This window comes from Mangifera indica, chromosome 4 (assembly GCF_011075055.1).
Source record: "Mangifera indica cultivar Alphonso chromosome 4, CATAS_Mindica_2.1, whole genome shotgun sequence".
In the NCBI taxonomy this organism is placed as follows: domain Eukaryota; kingdom Viridiplantae; phylum Streptophyta; class Magnoliopsida; order Sapindales; family Anacardiaceae; genus Mangifera; species Mangifera indica.
The window spans coordinates 21,327,950-21,353,708 of record NC_058140.1 but is presented as its reverse complement, the minus strand read 5'-3'; the positions used below and the strand labels follow the sequence as shown (position 1 = coordinate 21,353,708).

The 25,759-nt window shown below is 36.2% G+C and overlaps 6 protein-coding genes across 6 annotated transcripts; 2 read left to right on the top strand and 4 right to left on the bottom strand.

Moving 5' to 3' along the window:
• The first annotated feature begins 4,093 nt into the window (after positions 1–4,093).
• Positions 4,094–7,411, top strand: LOC123212901 (O-fucosyltransferase 20-like). The gene is made up of 6 exons (XM_044632137.1): positions 4,094–5,002; positions 5,129–5,297; positions 5,794–5,883; positions 6,010–6,293; positions 6,421–6,679; positions 6,788–7,411. The coding sequence occupies exons 1-6, from the start codon at positions 4,287–4,289 to the stop codon at positions 7,022–7,024; spliced, it is 1,755 nt and encodes a 584-aa protein (XP_044488072.1). The 5' UTR covers positions 4,094–4,286; the 3' UTR covers positions 7,025–7,411.
• An 849-nt stretch (positions 7,412–8,260) lies between these two features.
• LOC123212722 (S-adenosyl-L-methionine-dependent uroporphyrinogen III methyltransferase, chloroplastic) lies at positions 8,261–11,662 on the bottom strand. Its single transcript, XM_044631868.1, is given in 7 exon segments — positions 8,261–8,690; positions 9,528–9,805; positions 10,408–10,477; positions 10,579–10,656; positions 10,831–11,000; positions 11,003–11,167; positions 11,170–11,662. Coding segments are annotated over 7 exon segments (1,116 nt in total). The 5' UTR covers positions 11,375–11,662; the 3' UTR covers positions 8,261–8,540.
• Positions 11,663–12,317: 655 nt separating this feature from the next.
• Positions 12,318–16,610, bottom strand: LOC123213404 (sister chromatid cohesion 1 protein 3). The gene is made up of 13 exons (XM_044632838.1): positions 16,369–16,610; positions 15,971–16,276; positions 15,726–15,775; positions 15,569–15,633; positions 15,313–15,467; positions 14,876–15,265; positions 14,644–14,752; positions 14,433–14,569; positions 13,709–14,334; positions 13,480–13,519; positions 13,266–13,311; positions 13,033–13,168; positions 12,318–12,794 (listed from the first exon to the last, which is right to left on the bottom strand). The coding sequence occupies exons 1-13, from the start codon at positions 16,490–16,492 to the stop codon at positions 12,696–12,698; spliced, it is 2,283 nt and encodes a 760-aa protein (XP_044488773.1). The 5' UTR covers positions 16,493–16,610; the 3' UTR covers positions 12,318–12,695.
• A 696-nt stretch (positions 16,611–17,306) lies between these two features.
• On the bottom strand, positions 17,307–19,420 carry LOC123213905 (30S ribosomal protein 2, chloroplastic). The gene is made up of 4 exons (XM_044633532.1): positions 19,072–19,420; positions 18,603–18,704; positions 18,169–18,468; positions 17,307–17,695 (listed from the first exon to the last, which is right to left on the bottom strand). The coding sequence occupies exons 1-4, from the start codon at positions 19,381–19,383 to the stop codon at positions 17,657–17,659; spliced, it is 753 nt and encodes a 250-aa protein (XP_044489467.1). The 5' UTR covers positions 19,384–19,420; the 3' UTR covers positions 17,307–17,656.
• Positions 19,421–19,552: 132 nt separating this feature from the next.
• Positions 19,553–21,403, top strand: LOC123213906 (60S ribosomal protein L6-like). Its single transcript, XM_044633533.1, has 4 exons — positions 19,553–19,870; positions 19,962–20,068; positions 20,767–20,948; positions 21,028–21,403. Exons 1-4 carry the CDS (start codon positions 19,614–19,616, stop codon positions 21,181–21,183), a joined length of 702 nt encoding a protein of 233 aa, XP_044489468.1. The 5' UTR covers positions 19,553–19,613; the 3' UTR covers positions 21,184–21,403.
• A 281-nt stretch (positions 21,404–21,684) lies between these two features.
• LOC123213903 (FT-interacting protein 1-like) lies at positions 21,685–24,540 on the bottom strand. The gene has a single exon (XM_044633530.1). It carries the CDS (start codon positions 24,402–24,404, stop codon positions 22,008–22,010), a length of 2,397 nt encoding a protein of 798 aa, XP_044489465.1. The 5' UTR covers positions 24,405–24,540; the 3' UTR covers positions 21,685–22,007.
• Positions 24,541–25,759: the final 1,219 nt, after the last annotated feature.

Genomic DNA, 25,759 nt, shown 5'->3' with positions numbered 1-25,759 from the left:
CTCTAAATCTTAGTCAAAGATTGTTGGTGTTAGATGTTACTTCCAAACGATCCATTATGCGACGGATCTTCGACAATGTCGCTTTCAATTGTCATCTTCGTGCCCTTTTCATGAAGGCATCTTCATCATGGAGGCTAGAGGGAGCACCGATAAACAGAAGGTCAGCCGAAGAATGTCGTCGGAGGAGGAATGAAACCCTAAGGAGAAAATGGCATTTTTTTAAACCTTGAGTAGAGGAAAAATGTGATAGTATTTTATTTTTTTAGTATTTTTAATTAAATAACAATTTTATCCCTATTCATAACAATAAATAGGTGGATATTTGAGTTTTTAAAAGTTAATTGGTGAGAATTTGTCTTTTCATTAAACCTTGGGTGGGAAATTATCATCCTTTGGCTTATTTATTTTAACTTTTAATAAAAGCAAAATAATTATGTCTCACCCTACTTTTGATGAATTAACTTCCCATCCTTCAAGTTTGAAAATTTCAATTTTCACCCATCATCCATTTTCCTTGTTAAATTTGTTAAGTAGAAGGCTAGAATGATCATTTTGCATAAATAATTCAATTTTTTTCCTTATTTTTTTTTCTCTCTTTTCCTCCTTATTCTCTTTATTTTATTTTTTATCTTTTACTCTTTTTATTTTCTATTTTTTACTTTATTGTTTATGTTTGTCTTTTCCCCTCTTATTTGTCTCTTCTAGTCATAGTTGTCTCTTTTCTTGTCAATCTGATCTCAATCGATCACAAAAAAGTCATATTAGTTTTTAACAATGTTGATATCTCTCTTGTTGTTATTGAAGACCATGTTTCATCTCAATTTTCCTATCGTGCATTAATCATTTGAATTTTATTATATTTAGTGATTATGCCTACCTTTTCTTCCTCTATTTGTTGTGATCATGTCTCTTTTATCTCTGTTGAGGACAACCTTCTTTCTACCATGATCAATTTAATTGTTTTCTTATCAATGATTATAAATTTCTAAAATTAAGGGTTGAATTAATAATTTTTAAATTGATCAGAGTCTTGTTATTTTTTAATAGTTTAAATGAGAAGTTTTTAAATTATTAATAATTTGCTATTTGTATTAAATATTAAAGGTGGTTTTGAAATTTTAATGTAAAGTGTAGAATAAGTATTTAAGAATGAAACATTATTAATGAAAGTGAATAGCAAGAAATAAAATTAAAATTTTTCAAACTTTAATAGTATAGTATAATAATTGTTTCATCAAAGTTCAAGTGGGACACAAATAAACCACAACATTATGGGAAGTTAATTTCACTCATCAATTTGACAGACGACATCTCAGTTTCGCACATGCCCAGCCAATGACTTATTATTATCTTTTTCTTATACCCTCCCCCAGACCAGTAGCCTACCAAAGTCATTAATTGATAGCTTCCATTGCATTGCATTGCATGGAAAAGTTGAGAGCATAAGATCAAAACTCATTTAAGTTTTTAAATAAATATTTGATGTAATCGTTTTCTTTTTTTTTTTAATTAAAACAATACTACTAAATAAATTACATTATAAGAAATTAAATGTATAAATTGATTCAATCCAATCCAACTACTATTCTATTCTATTCTATAATATAAGTTGTGAAGTGTGACAAATTCAACAACAATTTCAGCCAATATACCTACTATTCTTCAAAGACAAGTTTTTGACTTTATAATTAATAAGATTGGTTAATTGTTTGATTTGATACTGATTGATGACAAATCTTGATTAGGGTCATAATTAAATAAATAATTGTACCTGCTGCACTGCACTGCACTGCCTTGTTACCAATTTCTTAAGACTTAGATGTACATGGTCAGTCAGAATGGTTGAATCATATATATATTATAATGATATGTATATATATCATCGAACCCAAAAAGCACAAAGTGGCAAAAATAAATATCCAACCATTTTGATTACGATTAGTACACCCACTTTCACCAAATAATCCATGTATTAATTAATTGATGATTTTGATTAAAAACCTAAACCCACCTACATAATTGAATTTGTTAAGCTGTGAATGTGATGGGTCCATTTAGTTTGAAAAATCATTCATTTGGAGTTGGAATTGATATATAATTTGTCCCACCTGTAATACATATATATAAGCTATACCTATATGGCATGGCATGGCATGGCATGGCAGGATCAATTTTAATAGCTCCATTGGTATTATTGTCCATGGATAAAGATGATTAAAATGCCAAAACTAATAATCCACATCAACAATATATACAATATTATTATATAACATTACATCTAAAACTCAAGTTAATTAGAAAAAAGTAATGATAATTCTCTTTGCCTAGACAATAATAATAATAATAATTGAAATTAACCTTAACAAAATTATTATAAAATAACCCAGAAAACAAAAGAAATAGAACCAGTTAAAAAACAATCACTCACAGAGATAAAAACAAATTAAGGTATTGGAAGAGTCAGAAGGAGGGGACCCAGACGCCATTGATGATTGAATTGAATGAGGAGAAAGAAAGAGAGAGGGAAAGTGGTGACTTTTGTTTGAGGGAGGAGGCCAATGAATAAGAAGAATTTAAAAAAAAAAAAAAAAAAAAGAAAGCAATAGCTGACACCATAAACAGCTGGACTGAAGGGTGAAGTTAATTTGTATTTTAATTTGAGACGCTACCTCATATCATTTCATGGAAATAAATAGGACACAGGAAGAAGCCTTGTCATCGTCTTCATCCCCTCCCCACATTCAGTACTCAATCAACATCATCATCTTTCCCCATTTCCAATAGATTTTTTACTCATTAATAATAATCACTTAACCAACAAGCCTCATCCCCCCCCCTTACCTACTACTACTCATTCTTCAACAAACACAAACACAAACACACTGCTAGTTAATTCTTCAAATTTCTATTTATATTTTAATATAATTTCCTTCAGGGTAAATAATTCCTTCCTGGACTTGTGTGACCTGTTATCAACCAACCAATTGCAATGCAATGCAATGCAATGGCTAAGAGCCCACAAGGCCAGGCAAAATAGCAATGACAAAACCCACTTGGCAGATAAAGAAAGAGAAGTCACTGTCGAACACGTCAGCAGAAGCTGCCAGCATGTCAGTGGATGCCAGCTGGCAGGAGTAGATACTTGGGAGAGGAAAAAGGAATAATATGCTCAGGGTTAGAGCCTTAAGGGGCAGGAGAGGAGGGGAATAGGCGAAGGCAGACATGAATGGTGGAAAGGAAGCAGGCTCACATGCTCACTAACTTGTCCTGCCGTTTGTTTGTTTGTTTTATTGTTCCAACTAGCCGTACCCACTAAACGACAACTTCTTCTCGAGATTTATGTCGTTTCATCATATATTCCTTATCTCTTTCAAAATTTTAACCCTACAATTATTATTATTATTATTATTATTTCTGAATTTAAGCCCCTTTAAACAATAACCAGTTTATATTTCACTCATTTATTTATTAGTATATAATGTTATTAGAGAAAAAGAAGGGTTAATAAAAGAAAAAGAAAAGAAAATTATCAAAAAAGAATAAAAATTGACAATAAAATAAGTTTTGATACGAAAATATTAATGAAATAAAAAGATTTGAAACTATAATATTTATTTCAAATTTGAGTTTAATCAAATTAATAAATAATATTATTAAAAAGTTATTAATAAAATGAAGTATTTTTGAAAAAATAAATAATCTCTTTAACAAATTAAATAATATTATTAAGTAAATAAATAAATAAATAATTTCAAAATTTTAAAATTTATTAATTCAAATGGAATTATATTTTTATTTAAATAAATTTGACTCTAACCTAACCTATCTTATTATTAAAAATACCCTTAAAACACCAATAAAACACTTCTCCTTCTTCCTCTTGGTATTCCATAAGCCAATCAATGTGATATATATTATTCTCATTGATGATAACTAAAATACACAACACAATATCCAAATTCGAAATCTCAAATATATTAATTTATACACCTCAGATATTAAAATATAATTGAATAAATATTATTATTAATTGTGTTAATAGTTAAAGGTTCTAGAACTAGGAAAAAAAAAAAATAAAAACTAATAACCAGAACTCTGGCTCTGCCATTGAACGTCTCCTCTCCTCTTTAAGAACGCGTACACAAGTCATTAGCCTTCACCTTCCCGGCTTCCGCACCCAAATCTCCTTTTTCTCTTCTAGCTCAACGTTTCTCTTTGTCATTTAGAAAACTATAAATCCTAAAGTGAAGGAAGAAAAGTTTGTTGCTTGTTTTAGTTTTGTAAAAATGGTTAAAACAAAGAAGGTTTCCTACATAGCAGTGCCTTCTCAAGTAATAAACACTTTATCGTCTTCTTCACTGCAATCTCTTCTTGTTTCACCTAAAAAATCTTCCAAACCCAGCTTTACCAAGAGGTTCTTTTCTCCGACCTCTTACAAGAGCACCAAGTTCTGGTTTTTAACTCTCTTTATTTTTGGCCTTTTTGGAATGTTAAAGCTCGGTTTCGATCTTGATTATTTGATCCCTTTCTCTCCATACCCTTGTTTCATAACTCAACAGCACAACTCTTTTTCAAAAGGGTATACAAAACCCCTTCTAGCTTTAGCTTCAAATGGTGAAAACCATGCTCAAAACACTTTCAAAGATGAGTTTTTAAGTGAGTTGGGTGCGGTTTCAAACATTGAGAATAATAAGGTTTCGAAAGGTGTGAATCAACCACAAGCATTGATTACACATGGGTATTCGGAGTCAGATGAAGATACTGAATTTTGGAAACAGCCAGATGGGATGGGGTACAAGCCATGTTTGCGATTTACTAGAGATTATAAGAAGCAAACTGAAGCGATTATAAAGAACAGAAGAAAATATTTATTAGTAGTAGTCTCAGGTGGCATGAATCAGCAAAGAAATCAAATTGTTGATGCTGTGGTCATTGCTAGGATTCTTGGTGCTGCGCTTGTTGTTCCCATTTTGCAAGTCAATGTCATTTGGGGAGATGAGAGGTAAAAGAAAAAATAGCACATTTAAACATCCTAACATTTCATTATCTCATAATTTATGAATGTTTGCTTATGGTTTGTATTAACGATTGAATAGCTTTTTTTGGCGTATCCTTTTGATGGCTGCAGCGAATTCTCTGATATATTTGATTTGAAGCATTTCAAGAAGGTTCTTGCCAATGATGTAAGAATAGTTTCTTCATTACCTTCAACTCATATAATGACAAGGCCAGTAGAGGAGAAACGAACTCCACTTCATGTTTCTCCTCAATGGATTCGTGCACGTTATCTTAGGAGGGTGAGATTGATTGTTCATTTATTCTTTACATGGTTGGGTTCTCTTGCAAGTTCAGTACTGAAAATATTTTAGTTAATGGTTAGGATTCATCAGTGGCCTTAATTGTTTCCTAAGCCAGGTTTAACATTAAACTGAAGAAGCTTATTAAGAATGTGTCAACAATTAGTTTACTTTACAGCTGTTGTATCATGGAAATGTCCTTAAATGTTGTCTTTTTGTGTCTGTTTTATTATGGAGATGAGCCACTTCTCAACATAAGATCATTTCTTGCTGAATTAATGAATATAGTCAAATTAATATTTAGTGATTTTGATTGTCGGGTGGATTAATGGAATATGTTATCAATAAACTGAAAATATTGTCTTAAACTAACGAACTTATTGACCAATCTGTGTTTAGAATAAACTGGTTGTACAGTCCACTGTTTCATTTGTCCTTTGTTTCATCTTCTATGTTAAGAACAAGAATTATCCATGTCTCCTCTTTGTTATTGCAGCTCAACAGGGATGGGGTTCTGCTCCTGCGTGGTTTGGATTCGAGGCTCTCTAAAGATCTCCCTTCTGATCTTCAGAAACTCCGCTGCAAGGTATCAAATTCTTGTTATGTTTCTTTGCTGTGGGTGGAATTCTGTCGAGTGTACAGTTGAGATGTTCAGTCTATTGTTCTTCAAAAATCATCGAAGGTTATTGATATTGTCTTCGTTTGACCTCAGGTGGCCTTTCATGCATTGAGTTTTGCCCCTCCAATTTTGGAACTTGGTAACACACTTGCAGAGAGGATGCGGAGCAAAGGACCCTACCTTGCTCTTCATCTAAGAATGGAGAAGGATGTTTGGGTGAGAACTGGTTGCCTTCCAGGTTTGAGCCCTGAGTTTGATGAAATAATAAATAATGAGAGGAAACAAAGGCCAGAGCTCTTAACTGCTAAATCAAACATGACTTACCATAAGCGAAAGCTTGCTGGTCTCTGCCCCTTAAATGCCGTGGACGTGACCAGGTGAGACTGTGGATATTTGTATATCAACATAAGTAGCTCAAAATTTTCAAATGGATAACTTTTTTCCTTATTTCATCTATTAATTATTTGATGACTGTAGATTTGATTATGTGTTATGATTTTTTAGGTTGCTTAAGGCCCTTGGAGCTCCAAAGAGTGCCAAAATCTTTTGGGCAGGAGGGCAACCTCTGGGTGGGAAAGAAGCCCTACTGCCATTAACTAGAGAATTTCCCCATTTTTACAATAAGGAAGATCTTGCTATGCCTGGTGAGCTAGAACCATTTGCAAACAAAGCTTCCTTCATGGCTGCCCTTGACTATATTGTCTCTGAGAATAGTGACGTTTTCATGCCTTCTCATGGAGGAAATATGGGCCACGTGATCCAGGTATAGTCAACATCATCATTCTTTTTTCAGCATTGTCAGTGATACAAGTCTGGATTAGAACATTATCTTATGTCTCTAAATTAATATTTGTTTTGTCTGTTGATACAGGGACACCGAGCATATGCAGGGCACAAGAAGTATATTACCCCGAACAAAAGACACATGCTCCCTTATTTCCTAAGCTCCTCTCTTCCTGAAACAGAGTTCAACAGGATCATAAAGGAGTTGCACAGCGAATCCTGGGGACAACCAGAACTCAGATCAAGTAAAGCTGGAAGGGATGTTACAAAGTATCCTGTGCCGGAGTGTATGTGTAATGATACACACTCTCATTCCAACTTGTGATCCAATTTCAAAGGCTTAAAGGCTTCCATTCACAACAAGATCACACACACAGCAGATTTCTTCACTACAAAAAGTTTAAAACTTTTCAGCAAATACCATGAACTTGAGCCTTGTGAAAACTATATACCTGTGGTTTTCAGGGCAATGAGTTTTCTCTACACCGCTATTGCAAAATAAGTGATCTCAGCCTGCACACTCCTCAAGTAGAGCATTCACATTGATTCTTGTATGTATATTCTATAGGATACCATTCTTTAATTCTTTATAGGACTCTTTTTTTTCTACATGGATAGATTCTTCTTGCCCCATTTCAGTCTGTATCATATCTATGTACCACAGATGTATACATGTACAAAAGTATAATAAAGCAATTTCAATTCAGTTTGATGTTCTGGTTTTTAGTGAACCGGGGCAATCGGCGCAAATTTTAAGTGAGGGAAAGAAAAATGGGAATCTATATTTGGAAGAAAGTTAAAGAGGTCCCCCCCTGCTCCGTGGATTTTGAATCATGAGAATTTTCTTTGCCACGGAGGCTCAAATGCCAGACTGTTGCCAGTTTTAAGTTTTGGTCTCCTTTTCAATGTTCAGTCAACAATCAATTCTACTTTTTTCTGCAAAAGTTTCCTGTCCTGTTTGTTTTGGCAGTTCCCACTTTCCAGTATACATGAGGCACAGGCAGATATTTTAAAGAGCCTGGTTAAGCATATACCCAACACTACAGAAATTAGAGAGGAGAAAGAAATGGTGATTGATTGTAATGCTTGCCTTTATAAAACGTTGTAAAACATTAAAAGCATCCAGTTATTTGTATCTAATTCCATTTACCTATAAATGCTTGCTGCTTAAGCCAATTCTCTTTCAAGGAAAATGATAGGAACCCTTTTGGACCACACTGTTATCCCCCTGTGGATGATATCTCTAAGATTTTTTTTTCAGAAATATAACGTTGATTATATGGGAAATGTTTTATTTTTCCAAATTTACCATTTGCTTACAATGTGAATCTAGAAGTTTCTTTCCGCTGTTTTTTTCTAGCATATTATGCATCAGGTAGAGTCACGTACAAGAATACAGATGAAAAACAATTGAATAGTAACATGCCTAAATAAATTACAATGGTATAGATTCAGGCTCATGTTACAAAACTTCTACTCATAGCTACCGTTCTTAATTCAAACAAATCCAATACAGAAGGTTGGGAGTGACAAGGCTTTGTTTTTTAATTCTCTCTGTGAAAAATTTAATCAAGACTTCACTCCGAAAGTCTGATTTATTTGGGGCACTGAACAAGATTCTTGTATGTCCAGTGCACCTCATTCCCAACAGTTCTCAGAATCTCATGATAAATACCAGAAAAAGGTGTGAATCCATATTTAGGGCAGCATCAAACTTAACCGCAGGACAACTTATCAGGCAACAATGGAACTTGTCTGGTTGAATTTGAACAATGGAAGGTGTCATTAGCTAAAAACCAATATTAGACAGCAGAAGACCAGTCTGTGCACCTTGAATATTTCTATTTAGCTCTAGCTAAACAAGGCACTTCTTTCGAAGAATACGGCCAAAATGGTGAAAGTGAAACAACATTGCCAATGATGATCAATGTTGGAGATAACAATACTGCTGATGTAATTTCATGAGCAAGATCCTTCAGTTCTGCAAAAACCTACATAATTGCAAAAGCAGGTAAACCATCATCACCAACAAAAGGAAAACACTTTGAAAAATTCACAATGGTCTGTAAAGGTACATCCCTGAAAAAGTTGCTTCAGGTTGAAGCTTAAATCTTCTAACAGAAAATAATTGCATCAAATCAATCGCCTTAATTAGTATCATCTTTGCATCTAATCAATAATGGGACATTTCATAAAGATGAAGAAGCATTTGAAACCCACATCAAAAGAAACTCTTCTACTTTATTTTTTACAATGGAACCTGATTCCAACTGTTTGCCACTATGTACATAATAACTTATTAATTCAGTTGCTGTTTTCAAAAGCTTTGTAGTTCTTTCAATCAAGTTTCACACTATGCCAAAATAAGCAACATGAATAGTAATAACTTTTCATCAAATTTCCCACGTATAGTTCATTAATTATGCACTTAGGAGGATTTGAACCTCAAATCATATCATCACACTCATATCTTTTGAATACATTTTTTCAAACAGAGCTTGATGAGTTCATTGCTTGTGTGGTAATAACACATGGTTCAAGGGATTCATAAAATGAAGTCAAATTATCAAGCATACACAGGACAAATGCTGTGAAAAAAAGGGAATCATTTAACTTAAGTGTTTGAAATGAAAGAAAACAGAAGAGTTTAACATGCTCAGCAGGACTAAGCTCAGGAGGAGAAATTAGGAAACTAGCTTCAAATTTGAAACATGTGAATACAATAGAACCAACATAATTGAAAAACTGCACAGAATGAACACACACAAGCACATACATTGCACAAAAGTGCAGACGCATGCATGCACAAAACTTGGAATCATGCTTACCACACGCTGTTGAGGTGTTGTTCCTCTCTCAATTGCAGCAGCTGGTGTATTTGATGGTAGACCATGACACATCAACTTCAGGGCAAGAGAAGGGAAGGTTGACAAGCCCATATAAACAACCAAGGTTGAATCAGGGTCTGCTGCATTCTCAGCGACAAACAGAGGATCTGTTCCACCCTTTCTTGAGTGCCCTGTGAGAAATCTAACACTATTTGCAACACCTCGATGTGTTAATGGAATCCCTAGCTCTGCTGCAATCCCCGAGGCAGCAGTGATACCTGCAAAATAACAAATACAATAATTACACCATTGAGCCAGAAAAAAGAATTCATTGCCTTCTAAGAAAATTATTTCCCCACAGGATCAGTCAACTACATACAGCAGTAATGCAAAGGTTAGGGCACTATCAGAATGGAAGAAGTTGAGAGTATTATCATGTGTTTACCAATATGTGAATACAGGATACATTGAAAGAAAACTCTTGATTTTGTGAAAAGATTTTACAAAATTAAGAAAAGCGTTATATCATTTGCATCTTAAATGTTAAATGTCTAAATGAATCTCCACGAGTTGTGTGACAGACGTTAGTTTCTTACCAAACCATGAAAAAATCAGCAGAAAGCAGCAGCAAGGTAAATCCCTTAACCAGAAATCCATATTATTTTACAGAAACTGAAAGCTATTTCACAAATTTATAATTAACTTAAAAATTTGCTAAATAGATGTAAGTTAAAACGTTAAGGGCAATTTCAGTTAATCTTAATCCTACAGTGATTGTGACTCCATGCACAATGGTGAAAAATTTCCACCTAAAACTGAGACAGCTAAACATAGCCTTATTATTTCAAAAAATTACAGAAACTAATGGACTTCATTATACCTGGGATAACCTTCACTTGAATTCCCTGCTGTTGCAGAAAATCCATCTCTTCTCCACCTCTTCCAAATACCTATACATTCCAACAATATCCTTCACACAATGCCCTACCAAACAGCACATTGCATTTCAATACAAAGCTAATTTCATTAAATTCTATAAACAGAAACTTACCAGTGGATCACCTCCTTTCAGTCTCACAACATTAGCTCCAACTTCAGCAAAACTCAGAAGCAATTCATGTATTTCCTCCTGCAACAGTACCATCCACACATGATTCGTTTCCCCCTCGACAAGAAACCAACACAACTCAAAAACCAAATTTGTAATAAAATGATACAACAATTTCTCAATTCATAAAAAAAACACTACAAAAATTGAAGTTTCCAGATTAATCAAGCAAAAAGTTGTGTCTTTTTTATTTACCTGGGTTCTGCTGTGGTAACCAGCAGTTTTGCCAACATATAGAAGTCTGGCATTTGGACCCACCAAATCAAGAACATCATTTGAAACTAACCTATCATACAACAAAAGATCAGCTTTTTGTATCACTCTCATTGCCTTAACAGTCAACAATTCAGGGTCACCTGGCCCGTCCCTACCAAATACACATTCCCTGGCCCGCATTTTTCACCTTTACCATCACCACAGTTCTCCTCGCGCTTCTCTCTCAATACCTGAAGCAGATTTTTCAACTCCGGTAGCTGCAAGGCGATGTCGTTTTGTCTCATGGATTCTGGGTCAGAAGAGATAGAACAAGATTGGGTTCTTGTTGTTTAACATTATAAAGCCAACTGTCCCTTTGGTATCTTTCTAACGAGTATTTCTCAGTGAAAGGCGAAGAAGAAGAAGAACTTTCAAAACGCAAAGAACAAGAAATGGTGATCGGATTGATAGAAGTGAAAGGTTTTGTGTCTGCAAAAGAGAAAGAAGAAGCAGAAGAAAGGGAAAGTTTGCAAACAAGAGCCATCTGAGTTTGAGAGGAGTTAGTGACAGAGACAAGAACAAAGATGCTTATGCGTCTAAATACATAAAAAGAGATGTTGGATTTGAGTTGTTAAGTGTGTGCTTTTTGGGTTTGAGAAGGGACATGTTCTTTTGAAGACTTGGATGGGGGTTTTGCCTTTTCTTATTTAAGAAAGGGCACCAGGGCAAAGCCACATAGGCTGACAAAGTTCGCTGGAGAAACCAATCAACCACCCATAAAAGAAAGCCCTCTGCACTTCCTAAGTGACACAGAACTTCCGTGATTTAGGTTTTATTACAGCATATATCAGTCAAAGTTGAGTTTTTTCTTTTTAGAATTGTTGTTTTTTAAAACATGAACAGTGATGGTGGTTATGGATAAGATTCTTTGGACTCGTTTTTGAAGGATGTTATTTGGACCCATTTTTTGTGTTTTTATTTGTTGGCAATAAATTGTATAATTGGGTAATTTTAAATGTAAATAGTAAAAATAAAAAATATATATATAAATCTTTCTTTAGTAGTGTAGTGTATTAAAACTTGATTGGGGTTTCAAACCAGGGATTAAGCCATCTCAGGCCCAACTCATTTCAGAAGTATTAGTATTAGTATTGTGGCTTGGACCAAGATGGAAATTAGTTTGTGAGAGATAAGTGTCTTTCCTGACAGCTTCGTGGGGATACAGTAAGATATAAATCAATCAACAACATAATTCTGTAAAGATTACAAATCAAAATGGAAGATTATACTGCTATTATTTTTATTCAAGGCCGGTGAAAATGAAATGAAATGAAATGTTGCCCTCTCAGAAGCTTTCATGATCCCCAGAGCACCATTATAATCCGACCCTCGTGAAGACTCTAGACAAGGCATGAAACAGCTTAAAAACAGACAGCACAGCGTTTTTTTTTTTTTTTTTAAATTCACTTTTACCAGAGAGATGGGAGTAGGATTAGAAGCAAGCAGTTTTATTTAGTTAAGAATGAAGTTTCAGGTTACATGCGCCTAAGCAAATTTATAGGCAGATGGTAACGTCTAGCTTCTGCCATGCATACATCATCATGGAAAAGAATTAGCTTTGCATATATTATGTGATGGCTTCTTCTGCGTTCTATTGGATGGCTAGCATGCAAGATCTACAAAGCAACAGTGACAAAAGCCATATCTAGAACAATTGAGGATGGATTCCTCCGCAACTTTGCCTCCATCTTCTTGTCTACTTTGTCTAAATTTTTACAAGATCTACAAAAACTTTTTTCTGCCACCCTCAATTCTACCTTTATACAGATGAAAGCCCCCCAGCATGTTAGATGACATATATTACCTCATATATCTGCCTTAGAGAGTGTATCAGTCAACTTTAAAGCAATATCTCCGTAAGGCTCTTCTTGCTGCACATCAATAAGTCCATGGCTCTTCAAAACCTGTAATCAACCACAAAAATCACATATACATGACATTTTGCAGCAAGTAGCATGAACTTGATATGAAAATACAAAAAGCTTCATGTTCAACTATCCTTTCTGAAAGGGAAATGCCAGTTTGGATAGTATCATCTATGATATGCAATATACATGGTACCTTTAAAGCACTTTATTATGCATTTACCCCCATACAAATGCCATGCAAATTAAAGTTAATCACAAACCCTCTGCAACTTACCAATGTCTCAAAAAACATTCTTGCAGATAACTTTCTTGTTTTCCCTGTTAAGATCTTGTTCAAACTGAGATGGCCAGATGGGTCTTCCGAGACCGGGGTAATAGGAGAATGATGTTTTAGATATTGAGCCACTGCCCTGCATAAAAGTATTATAGAGTAATTTAGGAGCCACTCAAGGTAATAATCTGCTAGGATGAAAGTTTCTTATTCTTAAAAGAATAGGCAGAACGTACCTGGTTCTCACAGACAATGAGTCAACTCCTTGACTTGCTTGGGATCCTGCCATAAACAAACATGTCAAATATTTGTTAATTAAAAAAATGAATGTCCATGAATTTGTACATTCAATAACTTTCCATTGCCATTTAAGAAAACCAGTGATAAGCAACTCCCAGATTTTTCAGAGACATCCAAAGTAAAAGTAGAACTAAATTTGACTTGGCTTACCTGTTGGTGTATTGTTTTCTGCTTCCAGGAAACTAAGCTCCTACAGCATCAGAGTTCACACCGTCAGAAGTGTAACTAATTTAGCAGCAATCAGATGAAATCCAAGAAAGAAGTATAACTATAACAGCACAATAAAGTATTCAGTTGTCTGTAAGAGAGGACAAACTAGTAAATTATCTTGCAAGAAAGTGCTCCTAAGGAATGATTGAATAAACACACAAAAACTTACTTCTGCTTCTGCAGTATTTACCAACTCTGGAATATCTGATAGCCCAGTGTACTCAAGTCCAATTCCCTCCTCAATAAGTGTTGTTGGTGTTTCAAGCTCAGATCCACGAGTTCCAGTCAAAGCTGCAACATCTGGTGTAGGTAGCGTTGGAGACCTGACAGTTGTTCCTGCCTGGGATACTGACCCAGATCTTGTGGTATTAGTTGAGAAAGGAGTAAAGCCATCTTTTCCAGAAGCCATAAATTCAGGTAAATTATCATTGCCAATATTTCTTTCCTCATTTCTAAATCTTTCAATTTCCATATCATTTTCAGGCACTGGACTAGAAGAACATGCCACACTAGGCTCCTGGATAGCTTCAGCTGAGTGATGAGGAGATTCTACAATCCTAGGCTGCAGAATACTTTCAGTTGTGTGCAAAGGAGATTGCACAACCCCAGGATCCAGGATAGCTTGAGCCTGAAGAGCTGGAGAATCAGTAATCAGGGGCTGCAAGTTAGCTTCTGTTTCAGGTGCAAGAGAATCCATGGCCATGGGTTCTACTATATCTTCCTCAATGGAAAACAAATAGGGTTTGGCTGAGATATAGTCCTTTTTGAAGATATTGCGGATATCTTCACACATCCCTGCATATAGGCAGACAGACAAAAACATTTTGTAAACCAAACTTCTTAATCTGAAAGACAAGCTGAAATAAGAATTACAAATGGAAAGACTAACTTACCAGTTAACGAAGGCTCTTGAAAGACTTGCTCCTTTCTGACATGGTTGTTCAACTTCCACACTTCTAAATCAGAGCCAGGCAAATTTCTCTTCTTCCTTAATAAATAACTGGAATCTTCAAGTGCTTTCTTCATAAACCTGTCCAAATTCTTATTCGATTAGCTGTACAAAGTGAAGCAAAAGATCAATATGAATTGTATGATCAATCATACTTATTAGACAGCACTATGGACTTATCAAGAATCTTTCTTTTCAGTGCTCTTGGTTTTTTCCGCTGTACAGGAGGAGTTGATCGGATAGCCAATTCAGGAGTTGGATGCCCTGAAACAGCGAATTGAAATGAAATGAAAAAAGAGGTCACATTTCATTTTAAAGAAAAGCAAGATGAGTCTGGTCGTCTATACACTCCAAGCATATCTCATATGATAAGAAATATGCACCTACCGAGGGAAATATGTGTATCAAAAATCTCGGCAGCTTCTTGTGAAACTGCAGAAGCTGATGGTTCTGAATGTTGGTGAAATTGAAAGGAAAGCCCTCCAGATTCCAATACATCCTCTAAATTTAGAGTATGAACTTCCTTCTCATTCAAGTTCTTGCCTGGAGATCCTAAAGGCTCAGTTGCATCATGTACATGATTGGTAAATACCGGAGGCATGTTTCCAGGGCTAAAATCATGGGTAGCATCACGCATAACTTCAAATTCTGGAACACTATGTGGAGAAGCCTGATCAGTTTTCCTTGGATCAAGGTTATCTGTCTGATTACTTGGACTGGGTTCTTGAAAATCCATTGTTTTATCAAGAACATCTGTCTGATTGCTCTGACCAGGTTCTAGAAAATCTACTGTTCTTTCAAAATATCTGTCTGATTACTTGCACCAGGCTGTTGCAGGTTCAGAGCCTCACTAAGTGGTTCTCTCTGATTACTTACACCAGCATTTTGATCATCCACAGTCTCACTAAGTACTTCTGTCTGATTACTTGGACCAAGCTGAAAACCCGCATCAGCATCCATTGGAGGTACAGGAACAATGCTGTATTAAGACAACAACACATAAAACTTGGATCTCAACTAATAATATGAACACTTCAATATCATTCTGAACAGGCCAAGAAAAAAAACATAGATACATACGTCTCCATTTGTTGAACTCCCAAATTTGCAACCTCTTCCGGCCACACAGAATCCATTATAACATCCTACACCAAAATTTAACATCGATAGAACCACAATTCCAATACCTCAAAATACAAAAAATAAAAAATAAAAAAAAAGATAAAGCAGCATTTACCTCATCAAAAGATATCGCAACATAAATATCTCTCCCAATAGGAATTTGATCTAAACATAACCAAAATAAACATGTAAATTATTCACCATCTCAAAGAGTATGCAAAAATAATAAACACACAAAACTAGCGAACAAATTACAACAGATTAATCAAAATTCTAACTTTTAGTGAGCTAAATGTGTAATCGTAAGAGCACATGTTAACGCTTCACTTCAACCAAAAATACGAAGTAAAGAATAATAACCTGTAAGTGTAATCTCCTCCTGATCCCTAAGATGACGATCATAATGGTCATCATAAATAAGGTCATCCAAATCCACAGCATCAAGGTCCATCCTTTCAGGAAAAGTAATACTTTCAATCTGAGCTTGTGTGGCATCCTCAGGCAAATTAACATTAACAGTAGTAAAAGCTTTTCTCAACCCAATCAAAACGACATTACAGTCATGATGAAGATAATCAACTTTCTTCGAATAGATCCGAACCACGCCTAACAGAAGATGCCCCGACAGTCTCAACGCAATCGGAACTTCCGGAAACATAATACGATCTACCCATTAAGAAAAGAAATAATCATTAAAAAAAATATTATTATTACCATTTAAAATCCAAACGTAGAAATAGTTAGAAAGCAGTACAAACCGACGGTGGAGGGAATGTTGGTGGAGGTGTAGTGAGACTTTTTGAGCCGGTGCTGGAGATGCGCCGCACACCAGACGGTGCCGAGCGGACCTTTACGAGCCAGAAATGTCTGTGAATAAAACATTTTAAGCGACTGATCGAGTGAGAGAGGAAGAGGATTTTCAGTTACTAGGTTTTGTTTCTGAATCGGTTTTAACTTCTTGGTTTAGTGGGAACATTGACGCGGGAAACTGAACTCTGGCGCCAATTCTGAGAATGAAATGTGAATTGGAAACCCCCCCTTTTGTTCAAGATATTTACTATCTCGGCCATAAAAAGTTAATAATTTTTTGAAAAATTATATTATTATTATTTATATACATACTCTGCTTTTGGCCGTAAAATGAAAACTAGCCCTAAAATAAAAAATATTTCATAAATCATATTAAAATAAATTTTTTTTGTTTTAAGATGTAAATGACAATTTTTCCGCGTTCAAAAATTAAAATTAAACTTCTTTGTACCATGCTATGTCAAATTCAGTGCGGCTACTCAAGATCAAATTAAGATTGTTTGATTGATGAATAATACCATTGTTAGAAAATAATAATAAATACAATAAAAAAAGAATTATTATAAAAAAAATCACTAAATAAGAAAAATTCGTTTAAATCCAAAATAATTGTAAAAAAAAAAGATCATCCAAAAAAAAAAAAAAAACCCAAGAATCATTTATCTTAAACGAAAACTTAAATCATTCAAATTGAACAACAATCCAAGTTTGTTCTGGTTCAAACCGCATGCACCCCTATTTTTCACTTTCGGGGCTAATTTTCATTTTACACCTAAACCAACTAAATAGTATAATTTCCATAATATATATATATATATATATATATATATATATATATATATTTTTTTTTTGTGATATGCTCAATAAATGAAAGGCACCATTCCAATCAAGAAAAATTTTAACATCTCCTCAAATTTATCAAAGGTTGTAAAATGTTATAATTAATGTTTTTTTAACTAAAAATTACAAAGTAGCATTAAAAATGATAAGGTGTTGTCCCTGGCCATCTAGTGATACACGAACAAGGCTTGATATGGTTTGTCAAGCTGTAGGCATCATTCTATAGCAGGCCTGATGTGTTCTTCAAATCTATCTTCTTATAGCCAACAAGCCTCCACATCAAAACAATAAGATCGACAGACTAAATTGCCAATTCAGTGTGTTTTACATTTCAAATGTAATTGAAACAAGTTGACCACTCTCCAAAATCCTAGATTCACTGCTCTCAGAGCCATACTATGCCTTGTTTACGCGAATGGGTTGTCCTTCCAGCAACTGCAGCAAACAAATCGTGACAAAGATTGCAAACTATCAATAACAAGGAACGGGAGCACAAAGAGACGATGTCAACTATTTAGATGTATTGATAATGCCATAGCTTCTCTAATCCAATTAGGAAACTAGTGATATATAGGCAAGTAAGAACATGTGGTCACCTTATGAACTTCACTAATATGCTTGAGGCCTCTTGTTTGGTTCATATATTACATTGAAACATTCAAGAACAGAAACCAGACAATAAAAGCAGGAATTCTACCATTCGTAAGATATTTAATCCCTCACCAAAAATACTTTTTAATGTAAGTACATTTACAAGGCTGCTCAACCATTGATAAATGTCAACAAGATGCTTAAAAACTGATTCAACAACAATCAGAAGCCAGAGAAAAAATGGATATCCATGGAAATATCACAAATCAGTTCAAGCAAAAACCTCTATGAGAAAGCAAGTGCAGGAAACTACTTACTGAATTGTTAAGAGCTGAGATTGCAGCTTCAACTTCCTCTTCTGAAGAGAATGAAACAAATCCATAACCACTTGATTTTGAGGTCCCTGGGACCCGTTGAACTTTTGCACTGAGAACCTTTCCCTTCTCAGAGAAAAAGTTCGTTAGTGTTTCTGTTGTGACTGTCTTTGCAAGATTTCCCACATAGACTTTGTAGGGGCTTTCAACAAAATTAGAATCCTCAGCTTGGAGGATAAACAAATCAACCGATACCAAAGGCTTATCTGTGATGTTTACTTTGATTTCCCGTCCACCAATTTCCTGCAGCAAGATACAAAAAGAATTAAACTAATCAATCCTTCATCATGAAATAAATCTAGGCAAGCCAATCAAGAATAGCAGAGATTGCCAATGACTCTAATTCCAGTAAAAGTACAAATAACATCAAGTCTTACAGTGCCATTCAGTTTCTCAATGGCTGCATTTGCATCCTCTACAGTTTTCATTGTGACAAAGGCAAACCGGCGACTTCTTCCAGTGTACTTATCATACATGACCTAGAAGAATGAAAACAAGAACAAAATAAAATCAGAAAATGACAATATCATCTCTAGACACTTATCAAACAAAACTTTATTGAAGACAACGGCAACCCTTTTCAATCTTTATCTGAATTTCCAATATGCATTCTTTAGATTGACTAGCTTGTACCCAATGTTTGAAGCATTGGAAATAAGCTTGAACCCATATTGCAATTTGTACAGTCTTCATCAAATACTGAAATTTATTTTCATATAAAAAAACTTTAAACTATAAATCACCACATAATAACGTAAAATGACAATCACACACAATTCCACATCAGAATAATCAAACTGATGTTCCAAATTTTACAAACTGAGCAAATGCATCAAAAGAAATAACCTCGGCTTTCTCAACAGCACCATGTTCTTGAACAATCTTTGCAAGCTCATCATTATCAATGTTCCTGGGAATGTTGCCTATGTAGAGCTTTCTGGCAAACTCCGAAGAGGTGTCGACTGAAGTTTCTTCGGCTACAGCGAAGAGTCTTGAATTGGAGTAATAGTCTTTGCTGGTTGACTTGAGATGGAATGCAGAATATGACAGTTTAAAGAAGTTGAATTGAAAAGTGGGAAGTTTTGATTGAAGTGTGAGATGGGTTTCTGTCGAAAGGAGATTTGGTGGAGGGATTATAAGAGATGAAATTGAAGCCATTTCTGTTTGGGGAGGAGGATAAAGTGAAGGAAATTGTGAAGAGGTTTATCACTTTATCCAGTGGAATATTGGGCCTTCTTTTTGGCCCATTTAGATTCAGAAGCCCACAAAAAGCCCAAAACATATTAGGGTTTCTATTTTTTCTAGGGTTTTCATTTCAAGCGTTTAAATAGCTAGAGTTCTTCGAGTTTGCTCACAACCGCAACGAGAGAGACGACTGGAACCTAGCAATGGCGCTGAAACAGAGGAAGCCGAAGGTAAGCCGTAACCCGGAGCTGATCCGAGGAATTGGGAAATTCTCTCGTTCCAAGATGTACCACAAGAGGGGTCTCTGGGCCATCAAAGCTAAAAACGGCGGCGTTTTCCCCCACCATGACCCCAAGCCCAAAGCTGTCTCTCCGGCTGAGAAGCCACCCAAGTTCTACCCGGCCGATGACGTCAAAAAACCACTTGTTAATAAGCGCAAGCCTAAACCCACCAAGCTTAGGTACAAATATAATTCATTTTCTATTTTTAAGGTACCTAAAGATTGTGTTTTTATAGATTTTTTTGGCTTGGTTTGGTTTTTTCGTTTTTAGAGCGAGTATTACTCCCGGTACCGTGTTGATTATGCTTGCTGGAAGGTTCAAGGGGAAGAGAGTTGTGTTCTTGAAGCAGCTTCCATCTGGGTTGCTTTTGGTTACTGGTGAGTTTTGTCTTGTGAATGTTTATTGGTTTATAATTTGTAATAGAAATGATTAGGTGTAGTGAAAGTGTTTTTTTTTAAGTATTGTGTAGATGTAATTGTTGTAAATAAATGTTTTTTGAATCGGAATTTCTTTAGATAATTATTTAGTCTGTATTGTATATAATCTGCTTTGAGTGAGGCTTGTTGAGCTGCATGCCTAGAGAACCCCACTGGTACTTGATATAGTTGTTTTTAGCTATAAGTTATGTTTCATTGGTGATTAAATTCAATGTTGATCACTTTCCTGGGCTTTTGTCTGAGTTCCCATCTATGTCTTTTTATTTTTGGTTTTATGCAACTCAGCTGCTTGAATCAGTGAGTTGTTCTGATTGGTAACTTTGTATATAAAAAAGGTTAATGTGGAGCTTTGCAGGCTTTGTCTCTTTGTTGAATCAGTAATACTAAAGTATTGATTCTTTTGCCATTGTTTGATGGGCTTATTAATAGGTTTTGGTCAGGACTCTTTTAAACTGTGTGTAGTGTCGTAAAAATTATTAACAATGGCAAAGTGCATTGTGATCCTTTTTGTTACAGTTCTATGGCATTGCATGTATTTCCATTTGCTGGTGCTATGATTTGGAGAAATTTTTCAGTCTGATTGGTTTATGTTGTATATATTTGTTGATTTTGACTTATTTTCTCTTGCTACTATACAGGACCATTTAAGATCAATGGTGTGCCTTTAAGACGTGTAAACCAATCCTATGTGATTGGAACTTCAACCAAGGTTGACATCTCTGGGGTGAATGTGGACAAGTTTGACGACAAATACTTTGCCAAGGAGGTCGAAAAGAAGAAAAAGAAGGGAGAGAATGAGTTCTTTGAGGCAGAGAAAGAGGTTGGTGAAATGCATTGTTTGTACAATGTATTGGGGTCTTTTCTAACATTATTTTGGTTGTAATGTTTAAAATTTGCAGGAGAAAAAGGCACTTCCACAGGAGCAAAAGGATGATCAGAAATCAGTTGATACAGTCTTGATCAAATCCATTGAGAGTGTTCCGGACTTGAAGTCCTATCTGGCTGCAAGGTTTTCCCTCAAGGCTGGCATGAAACCTCACGAGCTAGTGTTTTAGAGAGAAACATGTTGGAGAGTTTTAGGATTCCCTGGCATTTCCTACTTTTTATGTTTCGTTTGGACTTGAGTTTAGCACTTGTACTCTCTGAGTTTCATTGGTATCAAACATCTAAATTTTGTTATTGTGTTAGGCGTTGCATTGTGCAAGGAATTACTTTTTTTTTAATTTTTTATGAACAAATGATAACTGATATATAATATGTGACTAGTTCATTTCATATGATCTCGGTTAACCTCTGATGGGTAACATGAGTCACTTTCTTATCAGTCATTTTTATGGGATGCCTGTCGAACTTGGTTGGAATTCGATGACTTACTTGGCTTGCCAAGTTTTTGTGAACCATCTGTCTTAAGACTGTCAGTTGTCATTATACAAGGCATTGGGGGGCACCGTCTTGGGGAGGATATAGCTGCTTTTGAACAGAGATTTTTTTTACAACTGTGTAGCAAAGGTAGCCAAACTGAATTTAACAAAGAACAGAGAATCGCCCAATGAAACTGAGTATTGGAATTCCGCAGTGTACTTGATTAAGTTCCAACAGCTTGCTAAAGTCTCCGAGTAATAGCCTGATCGTTGATCCGGATGCAATAACAAAGTAAAACAAGAAAAGTCACTGTAACGGTGCCCAGAATGACTATTACACACGGCTTTCATGCAAACAAATATCCGGACGTATTTTACATCAGCTGTTACTAGTAATATGTTTATGCAACACTTATTGAACTCGCAAGAAAATAAAAAAAAGCATAAGAAACAGTTTAAGGTACAGTGTAATCCCAAACTAGTGAAATATAGCAATTGAGTTATTTGTGTTTTAAGTGTCACAGTAAGCTATCTGTTCGAGGTGGCAATCTCCTGAAGAAGTTGCTGGGCACAGAAGGCAGCTTGCTGCGGAACCTGGGGTGCCGCAGATAATACAGACCGCCAAGCAGAGCCACCACTTTAAATGGTGTTGTATAGAGCACCACAGCTGCGCAAAGACTGAACACTATGAAAAGTGCTGTAGCTCTGGGGTCTCTCCAGCTGAGCAGGGACTGATACCTTTCACCTTGCGTTGCTATATCACCTACCACTGTCTGAATCCTCCCTGCAACACTTCTAAGCCGATCATACCTCATCCTAACTAAATCTTGAGATTTAGAAGTAGGGAAAGTATCAAATTCTTCGTCTAGCTCATCTGGATGCACTGCTTCTGCCCACGAAAGTTTCGTATCCATATGAGGTGGGTGCCTTGGACGAAACCTATAGTTCCATAGTCCAATGAGGAACATGTACAGAAACACAGTTGGGAGGATCAACTCCGGATACCAAATTAGTATTAGGAACAGAATGTGAACTAGAACTGATGTGACAGGATTTCTCCACTTGCATACATCACCAAACCATCTGCTCACGGATATCATACCTGAAAGAAGAGACATAATGCGAAAGAAGTTTGCTTTGCTTCTTCTCATACTCCACATATGGGAGTCGACATCTAGCATGTACTCCACCACCTCTTTTCGTAGAGGTGGTTCAGCCCGGCCTAGCCTCACTGCTACAATATTCATGGCTTGGTACCTTAAATTATCTACTTGATTCACAGTGAAAGGATGAATGTAATGCATTTTGGGCAGCAAGGGGTGGCCATAAACATATATCATGTTAGCTAAAGAAAGAGTGGTAAATCTAACTGCTAGTTGAAGCTCGCCCATCTTCTTCACCCCATGTGGATGAAGAACAAGCAGTGGATATGAATGTGTATAAATTCGATGAGCTTCAAGGGTTGATAGCCTTATTCGTACCTTTCCTATCCGTGAATCTCTAGCTGCAGTGCCAACATGTTGTTTCTCATCTCCACCCAAGTGACAATTGTCGAAAACTCCAAGTGTGATCACTGTGCAGGGATCATAAACTTCCCATGTGTATTGCTCATTCCACCTGGGGTTGAATGTGTCCAGAAGTGTTCTGGTTCGAACCCATTTCTGGCCATACTTAGCAACACAGTAAGCATCTGTACTTCCTTTTCCATCCCTCATCTTCATCGGCAGGAGTCCTTGAGCACCTAGAATGCCCACTTCTAATATCCCAACAGGCTGTTTCCAGAGCTGCTTTGCTGTTGGCCTCTGATCACTAATGTACAATGTTGATTCATCCAACACATGATATCCACCTTCAAGACAAACTCGAAGGTGAACTCTGCTTGAAAACTTGTGCTCTTTCCTCCTGTCTGCTTCCAGGACTCCAAATCCATATTTTTCAAGATTAAACCAACGAGAATGAACTGGCCTGTGGTCTAGCCGTTTCTCAAATATGTTGAGCGGTAGGATTGTCTTCCCCAACATAATATCTCTTGACTGATGAACTCGATCCTCAACTGTAATGAGTAGCTGCTCCTCAAATGGCTCAGCTACTACAAAAACTAAATCTTCATTCCAGAGTGGATTAGTAGTTGGGCTTGAGCATGTCTTGGTTTTAAGAACTTGGCTTCCAACCTGAACGTTGACAAAAACTTCTGGGAGGCGGTTTCTGTCATCAGGCACCACATCCTGGGCTTCAATTACATTCACCCTAAGGTACCACAGCTTTGGAGATACATAAACCTTTGATCGAATGTTGAAAACCCCCTCTCCATAGACTGAGGAAGCATCAGAATGCCTAGCCTCTGAGAAGGCTTCATCGGCTTGAGTTCCCATCCAAACTGCAACCATGATCTGTCCCCTTACTTTTCCTGTACTGCGCCGCTCCTCTAGTCTATACCACTGAGGAGCCAGGGGGCTGTCAGGTGGAACTCTAGTGGGAACTTCATTCAAATCGAAAACAATTCTTCCTAGATAATCATCTCTACCTATCATTTCTTTGTCCTTGACAAAAACTTCAAGCATTGATGCCTGAATACGATCTTTGGAGAAAGCAAAGACCTGGTTCCATTCAGGATTCATCTTCTTCTCAAAATGCCTTGTCCGTCCTTTGTAGTTGCCAAGCTTTACTTCAACATAAGGGTCACAGCTCCCAGTAATGGAGCTGAGAGGAAGGTCTTTCGCTTTCACAACACGAACATAAAGATAGAACATCTGCTCGACAAGGTCGTAAGTGCTTGTGAATCTTTCACCACTCATCCATCCTCTTCCTCCATATCCCATACCATTGGGCCATTGCTCGCCCAACTGGGGATTGGTGTCCTTCAGATCGTAGTCATCTAGGTCACCGGGATGACCTTGTGGATTGACGGGCAGCATTGTGAATGGGACAGCTTGTGGTCTCTTCTCCACAGACAGTATCGGTTGCGCAAAATTTGATGTTTGTGTATCTGTTCTATTGCCTCTACTTTTGGCCTTATAGCAGGTGCTCCACTGATAGACTCAGCTGGAAAGGGAAAGTTCTAGATGAAAGCAACTGAAGGAATTTCTTTTTCAGTGAGAGTTTCTGGCGCATTAACAACAGGTTTTCTAAGTTAGGAAGAGCAAGTTCTGCACTAAAATTCAATGTTTTGTGGAACAGAAGTTGCAGTGAAGTTTTCACCCGGCCCAGGAAATTGTGGTTATGGTTTATGGTTTTGTCTAAATCAAAGAAAAGCTTTTGGTTCCAAATGGGGTTTAGGTTCTCTGGAATAGTTTTGGTTTTGCTTGGTTAATGAAATCAACTTCTGTAAATAGACCGGTTGATCTTTGTCCATCTTTGGGCACAAGATTATAAGCATCCACTACTTCCACCATGCTCCTTTTTTCCCTGTTACTTCACTGATATGAAGCTAAAAGGAAGTGGCTCTCCACAAGAAATCTCAAACTCAATTCTGAAGCAAAGAAGTTCTACTCTAGAAGGTAGAAGATAACATAAGGAAGGAATAATTAAGGTTCTCTATTCCTCACAATAGTAGTAGCCTCTATTCTCTTGATGGAAGTAAGGAATGCTTTGAAGGAGAAGCTTTCTGTTACTTTTGTAGTAATCCAAAGATGAACAAGAGGAAAATGGAAGAAAAGTATAAGCTTTATTTGAAGTAGAAAGTAAACACTAGCTTTGTTGAACAGCATTGGCGTATCAAACATGAACGTAAAATTTATAGCTAGAACTGTTACTCGTTGTGCATTCACACCAGATTTTAGCCCATGAAATCCCTTTCTTGATTCTGTGAGGTCTAAGTCTATGAAATCCCTTTCTTGGGTGGGCAGCAACGCCAAAAAAAGCAAGCAAAAAACAAGGAGGACTAAAAGGAAGCAAAGCTACAAGCCTAAAGCTGAAGGGTTTGCGACCTTACCAAAGATGCCTTTGTTTAGGCCTAACAGAAACTGGTTTACGTACAAGACAAGTTTTCAATCCTTCTTAATGTTTGACATGGATCCATTTATTCTGATCGTCATATTTACCTGGGGATTTGAGCCTTTTCATAAAAGTGAAGAGTTATAAAGAAAGCAGCTTCAACAAATCCCATATCATAAGTGTCTTGAGTCTTCCCTCTAGGCTTGACTTGACTGTCTCATTGCTGAAAGCTATAAAGCTTAGTTGATTTTACAGTCACTTGTATATGGAGCACCTTAAACCAGGGCAAAAAAGCTCTGGCTATCAAATAAACACATTTGTTAATCATTAAATATTC